Source organism: Tupaia chinensis, unplaced genomic scaffold (assembly GCF_000334495.1).
Source record: "Tupaia chinensis unplaced genomic scaffold, TupChi_1.0 Scaffold000438_1, whole genome shotgun sequence".
Classification (NCBI taxonomy): domain Eukaryota; kingdom Metazoa; phylum Chordata; class Mammalia; order Scandentia; family Tupaiidae; genus Tupaia; species Tupaia belangeri.
Genome location: NW_006159943.1, coordinates 889,110 through 900,240, shown reverse-complemented (window position 1 = coordinate 900,240; position 11,131 = coordinate 889,110). Strand labels below are relative to the sequence as shown.

The 11,131-nt window shown below is 60.6% G+C and overlaps 1 protein-coding gene across 1 annotated transcript in view; it reads left to right on the top strand.

Moving 5' to 3' along the window:
• The window catches only part of MEF2D (myocyte enhancer factor 2D), a 37,085-nt gene that overhangs the window by 16,279 nt on the left and 9,675 nt on the right, over window positions 1-11,131 (top strand). The window contains exons 2-8 of the mRNA XM_014590404.2: window positions 1,587-1,772; window positions 2,287-2,490; window positions 4,801-4,935; window positions 5,694-5,904; window positions 6,104-6,160; window positions 7,809-7,999; window positions 9,718-9,847. Coding sequence (XP_014445890.2) covers window positions 1,719-1,772; window positions 2,287-2,490; window positions 4,801-4,935; window positions 5,694-5,904; window positions 6,104-6,160; window positions 7,809-7,999; window positions 9,718-9,847 — 982 coding nt within the window. The 5' untranslated portion in view covers window positions 1,587-1,718. The remainder of the gene's footprint in view (window positions 1-1,586; window positions 1,773-2,286; window positions 2,491-4,800; window positions 4,936-5,693; window positions 5,905-6,103; window positions 6,161-7,808; window positions 8,000-9,717; window positions 9,848-11,131) is intronic.

The window sequence follows — 11,131 nt, the reverse complement described above, 5'->3', positions numbered from 1 at the left end:
TGTGGGGGGGGGCTGAAGGGCCCCCAGAGGTCCCCGCCAGCCACTGGCAGTGGGAGTCGGGGGTGGCCCTCTGTCATCCACACCCCAGTGGTGCCTGCCCGGGTTGGGAAGGTGAGATGCTGGGGCCTGCCTCCCACACTGGGGTGTCTGGGTAGGAGCGCCGGGGATGGGGCGCTCTAGAGGGGAGGGCTGGACTTCCCTGGTCCAGAAGAGCTCCAGAAGCACAGCCCTGTGCACTGTCCTCCAGCGCCTCCTAGAAAGCTCTACCTCTGATGCAAGGACTCCAGGAATCGTAGAGCTGGAGGGACCTTGTTTTGTCCTACCTCCATCCTACCCGAGCCCCCTCCAGGCTCCGAGGGCTCACCTCGCCTGGCAGGCTCTGCCCACATCTGAGAGCATGCCCCTCCCCTGGCCTGGGCTACATTCCTGTGTCCTTCCCCTCCCACAGTGCCTCCTGGATTCATGCAATGCAGGGCCTCCGCGTCCCGTCCCGTCCCGTCTCTGGAGTTGGGGCTGAGCAGCCGCAGCCCGTGAGTGGGTGACAGGTGTCATGAGCAGCCAGCCTGCCGCTTGGTGCCTGCACCCACAGCTGCCCGTAACCTCATTGATGATGTGTGTCCGTGGGCCCTGTGTTTTCTCCGTGTTCTTCAAAGCACTGTGCTTAGATGGAATACAGCTTCCACCCCTAGCCCCTGCCTTAGTGTAGGCATCTGCAGTCTGTGGCCCATGGGGTCACACTTGGCCCAGGCCTGCTTTGCGAGCACGGGCGTGCTCGTTTCTGTACGCGTCACCATCCACGGCGTGCACGCTACGTGGTAGAGTCGAGTTGTCACAGCAGCGACTGTGTGGCTTGTAAAGTCTCAACTATTTACTGTCTGGCCCTTTACAGAAAAATATTTGCTGACCTGTGGTTGGGCTAGAGGGTCAGTTTGTTTGTTTGTTTATTTTAAGCAGAAGAAGCCTTTCTTCAAACAAAAATTGTAGGCCGAGGCCCACTGTGTCAGGCAGATTGGTGTGAAGAGGGAGGAAGGGGTTCTGCAGTCCCAGCCCTGCGGCAGGACTCCAGGCTGGGCTGGGGCCTCTGTTCCAGCCCTGCTTTAGAATGTCCCTAGCCGAGAGTTCCAGAGCCACCCAATGCTGGCACACGTGTTCCAGGCTCGCCGCTCACCCACGGGGTGGCACCCACTCAACATAGCAGGCTCCAAATGGGGACTACCCTTCTAGGCCCGAGGGGCAGCTGAGCAGCCCAGGGGTCTCTGTTCGGGCAGGCTCTGGGAGCAGGAGGAGCGCCGGGTGCTCTAAGTCCCAGACCTTGCACTCTGGTGGGGGGGCCCCCCCGTAGTCTGTCTGCAGACATAGTGACCCTGTGGGAGGGAGCCTGGCCACAGTCCCGACCCTGGCGTGGGCTCCAGCTTGTGTCCCGCTGTGACATGCCATCGCCCAGGTAGCCGGCATTGCCTCGTGTTGAGGGTGGGACCCAGACACTGCCAACCTCCTGCCGGGACGCCGTGAGCCTAGCCGGGTCCATGGCGTGGGGCCAGGAGTCTGGAGCTGACGTCCTCTCATGCCCGTCTCTCCCCTCCCAGGAGGCCGTGCAGAAGGTGTGCTGTGGACCATGAACTGAGTGCTGGTCCCCATCTGTTCATGAGCACAGTCTAAGGTGTGCCGAGACCGCCACCCAGCGAGCCCTCCCCCAGCACCGACCACCCCCGGAGAAGATGGGGAGGAAAAAGATTCAGATCCAGCGAATTACTGATGAGCGGAACCGGCAGGTGAGGAGGGCCCAGAGCCACACAGAGTGGGGAGGGCCAGGAGCTGGCATCTGCCACCACTCCTTCCAAACAGGCACTCCACGAGGGCTTCCTGGAAGAGGGAGGACTTTAGAAGCTATTACAGAAGGGGAAGGGCTGGATAAGAAGAGGAGCCCCCACCGCCTTGTGGCTCTTGGAACCCTGTGTCCCAAGACTGCCAGCCAGACCTGTGTCCCCATCCAGGAGCCATGTGCAAGCCCTAGGCCATGCCTGGGCACCCCCCTTTCCCCCTTCTCACTTGGGAGTCCTGCCTTCCCTGTTCCTTTCCACCGACTGCTCCTGGCCCCCAGCACGGAGGTATGGAGTTCCGTCCCCTCCTTCATGGGCTGTTTCTGGGCTGTGTCTGGCCCTGAGCTGGCAGAGGGAGCTGGCCTCTTCCTCCCTAGTCAGGGCCTCCTGAGGGCAGGAGTCCTGTCCAGCTGCCTGTGACTGAGCCAGACCTGGGGCCCGCACGGCCGCCCCGCCCCCCCCACAGGTGACGTTCACCAAGCGGAAGTTCGGGCTGATGAAGAAAGCCTACGAGCTGAGCGTGCTGTGCGACTGCGAGATCGCGCTCATCATCTTCAACCACTCCAACAAGCTGTTCCAGTACGCCAGCACCGACATGGACAAGGTGCTGCTCAAGTACACGGAGTACAACGAGCCGCACGAGAGCCGCACCAACGCCGACATCATCGAGGTGGGCCGGGCCCTCGCCGAGAGCACGCGCTGCCAGCCTCGTCCTCAGAGGCTCAGGGCCAGGGGAGCGGGTGGGCAGAGGAGCGGGCTGGCACCAGGGCACCCAGCCCCCGCTGGGCTGCGAGGGGACACGGCCGTGCTCTCAGCATCTGCGCGTCTGTGGTCGTGACCTAACGTCTCACCTCGCCCGTCTCCCTCCTTTCTCCGTCTTCTGGTCTGTCCCTGTGTCTGAGTCTTCCTTTTTCATCTCCCTCTTTGTTTCCCTCTCGCCACCGTGCTCTGTCATTTTGTGGGTCCCTGTGGCTCAGTTTTCCGTTTCAAAGCGAACTGGCATTGTGAGCTGTTGAAGGACACGGGCTTTGGAATCCAGCCTGGCCTTAACTGGCTGCGTGACTTTAGGCAGGTGGCTTGGCCTCCCCGAGCCTTGGCGTCCACCTCCACCAAATGGGGCCAGTGTGCTTTGAAGGTACTGCATGAACCAAACGGGACGGCCTAGTTCCCGTGTCCCCTTGGTGGCACAGAGCTTGCCCTGATGAAGAGGTCGGCCAGGAAGCCCCAGGCCTAACCGCCGGACTCCTTCATGGCTTCACGGTTCAAGTCCCAGACCTTGCAGCTTGTTTTCTCACTTTCCCTCGCCCCCCACCCCGTCTCTCTTTGGTGAGTGCATGTGCCTAGTAGCAAATTTTAAAATAACAATAACTAAAACTAACTAAATAAATCTTAAAAAAAAAAAACAACCAGATGTAACCCTAGCATACGTGTATGTAACCCTTGCTGTAAAACATACATTCATTTTAAAGACATAGCAAGTGTCTGTTGAGGGAGGTATTTTAGGGTCTTGCCCTGTCGAGATCCTCCTGCCTGACCTCCCAAGTAGCTGGGACCACAGGCATAAGCCACCACACCCAGTCTGTTTCGATGAGCTGGGAACGGAGTCCAGGCCTTAAACCCAGGGCTCCTGTGTGGCCTCACCTGCTGAGCAGGCGTGTGCCACCGTATTGCCGAGGCTGGGCCTGGAAAGATTTGTTTTTTTGTTTTTTTGTTTTTGGAGAGGTTTTCACTATAGGGCGTGTGCGCTCGCCAGACAGACAGAGACATAGAGACAGAAAGCGAGAAATCACCCCCCAGAGGGGATGGTCACGCCGCAATCCCTTCTCCTCCATTCTCCTCTCGGGATCTTGGGCACGCACGCACATGCGCCTGGCGTGAGTTCTAAGCCACCGGGTCCGGGACGCGAACTGCGGTCGACTACGTGGGAGTCCAGCGACATAGCCATTACACTAACTGCTGGTTCCCTGGAAAGGTGTTTTGAGCGTGGAAGACAGCTTTGGAATGTGCTGCAGCCCCTGGGGTGTGCCTCCCCATTGTTCAGGGCAGCACAGGGACCTGCGTGAGAAGCTCTGCCTCTGGACGGGAAGGCTGGGGTTCACAGCAGGACTTGCACGTACTCGGGCCGCTTCACTCTCCTCCTCCTTCCTCTCCACCTTTGCTTCTCTCCCTCACTTTTTTTTCACAATTTTTTCTTTTATTATGCCAGAGGGTGTGTGTACATGCAAGAGAGACAGACAGACATAATAGGGGAGGGATAGCTTGGAAAAAGCCACCCAGCTGGGCCCGACCACACCACAATCCTTTTTCCTTCATCCCTCTATCCCATCAGGATCCCGGGCATGTGTGTGTGTACTCAGTGTTTTTTAGGCTTCTGGGGCCGGGACTCAAACCCTGGCCAGCTGTGTGGGATCCAGCCTCATCTGCATGGCACTTACATGCAGTGCGATGCAACGACCCGCCCCCTGCAGCACAAGCAGAGCTCAGGGATTGGGCTGGCAGTGCCACCCTGATGATGTCCCCCTGGGGTATAGGGTGGTCAGGCAGGGGCTGGCCCAGAGCACCAGCCCGTCCACATCCTCGGAGGGCCCTCCCTCCATTTGTCCCTGGGTTCTACCCATCTGCCGTGGATCCCTGTGTCCATGCCTCTCCAACCCAGGGGACCTTCACACCAGGCCCCTGGAGGCACTGTCAGTGGGGAGGGGAGGGGCCGAAGGGTGGGGAACTGCTGGGGATCTCAGGGAAGGGCTGGCTGCTGGGCACTGGGCTGATGGAAGCCTGCGGTTACAGACCCTGAGGAAGAAGGGCTTCAACGGCTGCGACAGCCCGGAGCCCGACGGGGAGGACTCGCTGGAGCAGAGCCCCCTGCTGGAGGACAAGTACCGGCGCGCCAGCGAGGAGCTGGACGGGCTCTTCCGGCGCTATGGGGTGAGCCCCACTCACGCTCTCTCTGTCGGCCCCTCCCCGGCCCCTTCCCCCCCAGGCGCTGCACAAGAAGCACAGGGAATGTGAGAGCCCTGAGGTGGACGAGGTGTTTGCTCTGACCCCCCAGACGGAAGAGAAATATAAAAAGATAGACGAGGAGTTTGATAAAATGATGCAGAGTTATAGACTGGCCGTGAGTAGTCGCATGGAGGAGAGCCTCCCTGTGCTGCATGGTGTGGCTTCGGCTGCCCTGGTGGATGTCCCGCTCTGAGCCTGGCTGGGGCTACGACTAGGGGCCACGAGGAGCTCCCTGACCTGGTCCTGGGCAAGCCGTGACCTCGCGGGACTTGTCCTGGAGGGAGCATAAGCCAGAGAGGCCTGGCGTGTCCGAGTGCATAGATGGCCCAAGGGCCTTAGAGGCCAGGAGAGTGGAGTGCTCTTGGGCTCCGTGTGGGGAGTGGCCCCCTTGGGCCTGCTCTGCTGCCCAGCCGAGACGCCCAGCCCCAAGCAGGGAGGCAGACGACAGGAGGGGAAGGCAGTGTGGCAGGCTGGCCCCCTCCGCAGCAGGCCGGACGGGGGACCGGCTGCCAGCCAGGATGTCCCGACCCAGGGCGCAGGCCTTTCACAGCTGTGCGTGTGACCGTGGTCTGTGCGCGGGCCTCTAACCTGCTCCTGGTGTGTCCCGCCTGGCTGAGGACTAACCCGCCTCCACCTGGGGGTGTCCCTGGTCCTGTCTGCGGCGAGCAGTCTTCTTCCCGTTCTCTGGCCACAGCTGGGTCCCAGAGAATTCCCCCACTGTTATTCTGGGGGCGGGTCCGGGCAGAGAGCTGGGCAGACCCCAGGATGGACAGCCCAGGGACTAGGAGATGCCTCGCCTGCCCTCCCAGGCCAGGTGGGTCCAGGCCGAGGCCTTGGCCCTGCCTGACCCTGCCTCTCCATCTTTCTGTCCAGTCAGCTGTTCCGGCCCCCAACTTTGCCATGCCCGTGACGGTGCCTGTGTCCAATCAGAGCTCACTGCAGTTCAGCAATCCCAGCGGCTCCCTGGTCACCCCGTCCCTGGTGACATCATCCCTCACGGACCCGCGGCTCCTGTCCCCCCAGCAGCCGGCACTACAGAGGAACAGTGTGTCTCCTGGCCTGCCCCAGCGGCCGGCGAGTGCAGGTGAGTGGGCTGGTGGGCCGGGACACGAGGCGGAGTCCGCTTTCCACAGTGCGTGTCTCCCTCCGCTCACCAGAGCCTTCCCCCTCTTGTGTGGCACCGGAGGGCAGGGACCTAGGGCCCCCTCTTCCCAGTTGGGTCCCAGGGCTCACTCTGGAAGGGGCAGTCCTGGCAGCTGACCACAGCCCTGCTCTTCCTTCAGGGGCCATGCTGGGGGGAGACCTGAGCAGCGCCAACGGAGCCTGCCCCAGCCCCGTCGGTGAGTGCCACCCACCCTTCCGGGGGGCGTCTGGGAGGGGCCTGCTGCTCGGTGGCCATGGGTCTAAGGATGAAGGGCCCAGTTAGAGGAGGTTAGGGCCTTAGTCTGTGTGGGTGTAGACTCAGGACGTGGAAGCCCCGAGAGGTCGAGAGGTCGTCTGGAGCCGTGATTGCTGTGGGCTGTCAGCAGGCGGGAGGTTCCGGGAATGCTGGGCGAACTCAGACAGGACCGGCGTTCCGGTCAGAGAAGACCCCACGGTTCTCTGGTTGAAGGGGGTGTCTGGTTGGGACCTAGGGGACCAGGACGCCTGGCGGTGCCAGACAGCAGGTACAGACTCCCGCGTGCTTGCACAGGTGCACTCGCACGTGTGCGCTCACACAGGGCACACTGAGCTCGCACACGTCAGCCACAGGAGGAGCCCGTGCCCCTCGCCCCACCCCAGCAGCTGGCAGCCCCTCCTGTCTGTGCCATCGTCCAGCTGGGTGACTGTGACTTCGAATGTCACCACTGACGTCACCCTGACATTCCTGCCATTCCCAGAGTGATCCGGGAATTGGGATGGAGGCGGCCATGCACTTCGGGCAGCAGCGTGCTCTGAGGGGACAGGAAAAATGGCATTTTTTTTTTACTGTGGTTGCCCCACATCCTCACCGCTCAGAGTCCCCCACTCAGCCCCATGCACCGTGTAATATCTCCCTGGCAAAACCATGTCCTGGCCAAGAACGTGGGGAGCGGGTAAATATCCCTCCCTTTCCGAGGAGAGAGCGGAGGACTGCTGGGAGGCCTTAAGGAAGGAGTGGCACATGTAGGCCCTGCACCCAGCGTGTGGATGGCTGGCCCCCTGCCAGCCGTGTGGCCCTGGACCAGTCGCTGCCCTCTCCCGACCAGGCCCGAGTTTCCTCTTCTGTCAGCAGGGCTAATGCTCCGTGTCCTGTCCATCTTGCAGGGTTAATGTGAGGATTAAATGAGATAATGTGAGTGTGGAAGGCCTGTGTAGATCGTGGCGGGTGGAGCCGACGCAGAAGATAGTTATCACGCTTGTTATGAACCGTCTAATTATGGTGAGGGCTGTGTACTCAGCGCCCGTAGCCCCGGCACCGCCAGCAAATGGCTTGTCTCCCCCGCGCTGTGGGCGTCTTGCCACGTGTTGATCCGCGTCACAGCGTCCTCAGCTTGTGGCACAGGGAGCAGTTCAAGTGGTCAGGGGCCAGGCTCCCAGGGAGGCCCCCCCAGGCCACCACCCCATCCCTGTCCTGGTGATGGCGGGCTCCGACCAGGGCAGAGTGTGGGCTCACAAAGTGCTGGGCTTGCTGCCCCGGGAGACCGCAGCAGAGGAGAGGCGGGGAGAGGCCTGGCTGCAGAGAACCTCGCAGCCACGGTGGGGGCCAGGGGCCATGGCTGGTTTCCAGCGCCTCCCGCTGACCTTGGGCCCCACCCCCAGCCCCGTCACTTGTAGCTAGGAGACAGGAACGAACCCAGTGGTTCAGGAGAGAAGGGTGTCCCCTCACCTGTTCCCAGGTGGATCAGCACCCTCAGCCTGAGCAGGGCTCTGAGAGGTCGGGGTGGCAGGAGTCTCAGCGTGGGCCATTCCCAGGTGTGGGGGGCAGGCCCGAGTTTCTCCTTCACCTTCCTCTTGTTCCTTCTCCAGGGAACGGCTACGTCAGTGCTCGGGCTTCCCCTGGCCTCCTCCCTGTGGCCAATGGCAACAGCCTCAACAAGGTCATCCCTGCCAAGTCTCCGCCCCCACCTACCCACAGCGCCCAGCTTGGAGCCCCCAGCCGCAAGCCCGACCTCCGGGTCATCACTTCCCAGGGAGGAAAGGGGCTCATGCATCACTTGGTGAGTGGGGCTGAGCCCAGGGCCTGGGCTGGGGAGAGGAGGGGGGTGTGAAAAGAGCGGGAAGGCTGCAGGGTAGCCAGCAGGTGGGACTTCCCGAGAGAGAGCGGGAAGCCTGGCCTTCCATGTGCTGTCTTCTAGGAGGGCCTTTGAAGAGGTGGGAGCACAGAAGCACCAGTCTAGTGCAGCACGAAGGGATGGGGTGGGAGAGTGGGAGAGGAGGCCCTGCGGTGGGGAGGCCGTGGAAGGGGTGTGCCCTTACAGGAGGCGGGGCTGGGTCGTGAGGGTGTCCTAGCGGATGGAGGTTGGGATGCGGCCTGCTCTGGAACTCAGAACAGTGAGAGCTCTGTCCTGGGCTGGGAGAGCCACCAGCCCATACGCAGAGAAGTGGGTGGAGTGGCTCTGGGGACGCGGATGGGGGAGGCGGAGGCCAGAGACTGAATGTCTCCTTGGTCTCATTTCTGCTCTCAGACTGAGGACCATTTAGATCTGGTAAGTGAGGTCGTGAGACGTTTGCTGTGCTTTGAACTTGGGGTCAGCCAGCGTCTGCGGTCCCCAGCATGAGGCGTACGCGTGCCCTGGCCCCTGGCCTGTGTGTGTAGCGTGCATTCTTTGTTTATTTGGTGCTCTGTGCCAGGCAGGTCCCAGAGGTCAACGGGATGGGGCGAGGGCCTACCCGTGCATGTGTGTGTACCTGTGTGTACATGGGCTTCTTCACGTGGTGCTGTGTGCATTCAGACACACCTGTCTGCGTGGATGCGCGAGGGGAAGGGGCCCCAACCCCGATGTCTGGAGTAGGCCAATGGCCGTGGGCTGGATTGTACTGGCCCTCTGAGCCCACTCAGGCCCGCAGGGTATTCTGGGAGTCCAGTTTGGGGCCTCCTCAGGAGGGGTGCCGGCTGCATAGCGCAGTCAGCATTCAGGGGGAGCCAGGGCTCAAGGCTAGGCCAGAGCCACCTTTCCTGATGGGGGCTTCCCCACCTCCCATCTCCCGTGCTCCCTCCCATACTTGGCTCTCAGAGGCACACTGTCTGTTCCCCTCCCTCCCTCCCTCCCTCTCTCTCTCTCTCTCTCTCTCTCTCTCTCTCAGTTACACACACACACACACACACACGTGCTCACCCTCAGCCAGGAGTGGAGTGGGACGGGGGCTCCTCCCTCCCTGGTTCCATGACGGGAGGCCAGAGAGGCTGGAAAAGACAGACAGGCTTTGGCGGCCAACACGGCGGCAGTTTCGGCCCCAGCGTGGATTTGGAATAAACAAGTGACTCAGCGGCAGATGGAGCTGACAGCCCCACACACGTGTGTGCATACACGCAGGCACACGCCACGCCAGGCCCTGCGTTCCCCTCGCAGATGCTAGTATGCCGTCACCAGGCCGAGCATGCAGGTGATGGTAGAGAGACCAGCTGGGGGACGAGGGCTGTCTCCCTTCTCTCCTCTGCCCCAGGACTCCAGGCATCAGTGTTGGGGCCACAGCCGGCGTGCATGCCCTCCTCTCTCGTGTGTGTAGGTGTGGGGGAGCTGCAAGCTCATTTCTCTCCATGGATCATAGTGTCTGCAAATGTACCAGCGTGTGTGCGTGTGTGTGTAGCTATGGGGGCCTGAGAAGGCCCCCCACCTGGGCCTTGGGATTCAGGGACCCACCTCAGCCTTGCCATGGAGGGCGAGCGTACGGCACCTCACCCTCTGTCATCTCCTGACTCCGTTTTCTCCTGCAGAACAATGCCCAGCGCCTCGGGGTCTCCCAGTCTACCCACTCGCTCACCACCCCAGTGGTTTCCGTGGCAACACCAAGTTTACTCAGCCAGGGCCTCCCCTTCTCTTCCATGCCCACTGCCTACAACACAGGTGAGTGTTGGTGTGACGTGTACATGTGTGCGCTCGGGCTGGGCAGGTGCATGGCCAGAGGGGTGCCAGACCTCCCTGGGGAGGCCCGATTCTGAGCAAGGCCTTGATTTGGGGGAGCCCCCACCTAATTACAGTTGCCAGGTTTATTGAGTCATCGGAAAAGTCACGACACATTTTTGCACAGAAAAACACATAGAAAAATATGTCATGACTTTTCTGATGACCTGATAGTAAATAAAGCAGAATGTCCAGTTAAATTTGAGTTTCAGAGAAGATGAGTAATTTTTTTAGTATGAATATATACTCAGTATAAAAATATCCCAGAGACATTCTTCTGCTGAAGTATGTCCCAAAGATATATTTATGCTAGGGCTGGCAGGTGGGCGCTGGACTCCCACATGGCTGACCAGGGTTTAGGGGTCAGACCTGGTGGCTTGCTGTCTCACTTTCTCTCTCTCTCTGGTCAAACTAAAATAAAATAAAGAAAGTTAAATAAAAATAAGTTGTTTTTTTTTTTTTAAAAAGGATGTGCAAAAAAAAATTTTTTTTTTAGGAGATCTCTAGTCTGAGGAGGAGACAGGATGAGATGGGCTGAGAAGATGGCTCAGGCCAACCAGGCTCTGGACTCCAGGTGTGGGGTTGTGAAGAGGGGCTTCTTGGAGGAGGGTGAAAGAATGAGGGACAGAGGAGACAGGGAGGCCGAGGAGGCTGGAGCGGTCGCACGGTTGTGGTTGTCTGCCAACTGCCTAGGAAAGCCAGGGGCAGTGGAGGAGGGGAGGCCCCGTGTGGGCTTGAGGGTGGGATGACGAGGGTAGGGAAGGAGGAAGACCGTGAAGGTTGTTGGGGAGGGACTGAAGGTGCAGAAGTCACTCGAGGACGGGCGAGGTGTCTGGAGAAAGGAATTCAGACAGGACACCCAGTGCTGGGGCCGTCCAGGGTCCTCGGGGCTGTCCTGGCCTGTGCCGCACACTCACACCCACTGAGAACAGTCTGAGCCTCGGCCACACTCTCCTGCGCTCCAAGCCGCCGGGTCAGGGAGGACTTGGTATGGAGAGGCGCCTCGCCTGGCTTCAGAGCGTAGGCGTGGCTGGGGAACCTGGGCCATCCCAGCCAAGGAGACCTTCATGCCTGGGGTCTCTTGCGTGTGAATGGCATGTGTCAGGGCCCTTCCTATGATGAGATCAGACTAGACCAAAAGATGAAACCCGCCCTCCTCCCTCCCCGGACCTCTGGTCCAGAGCAGTGCCAGCCGATACCAGACACCAACACAGAAGCCCAACGAAC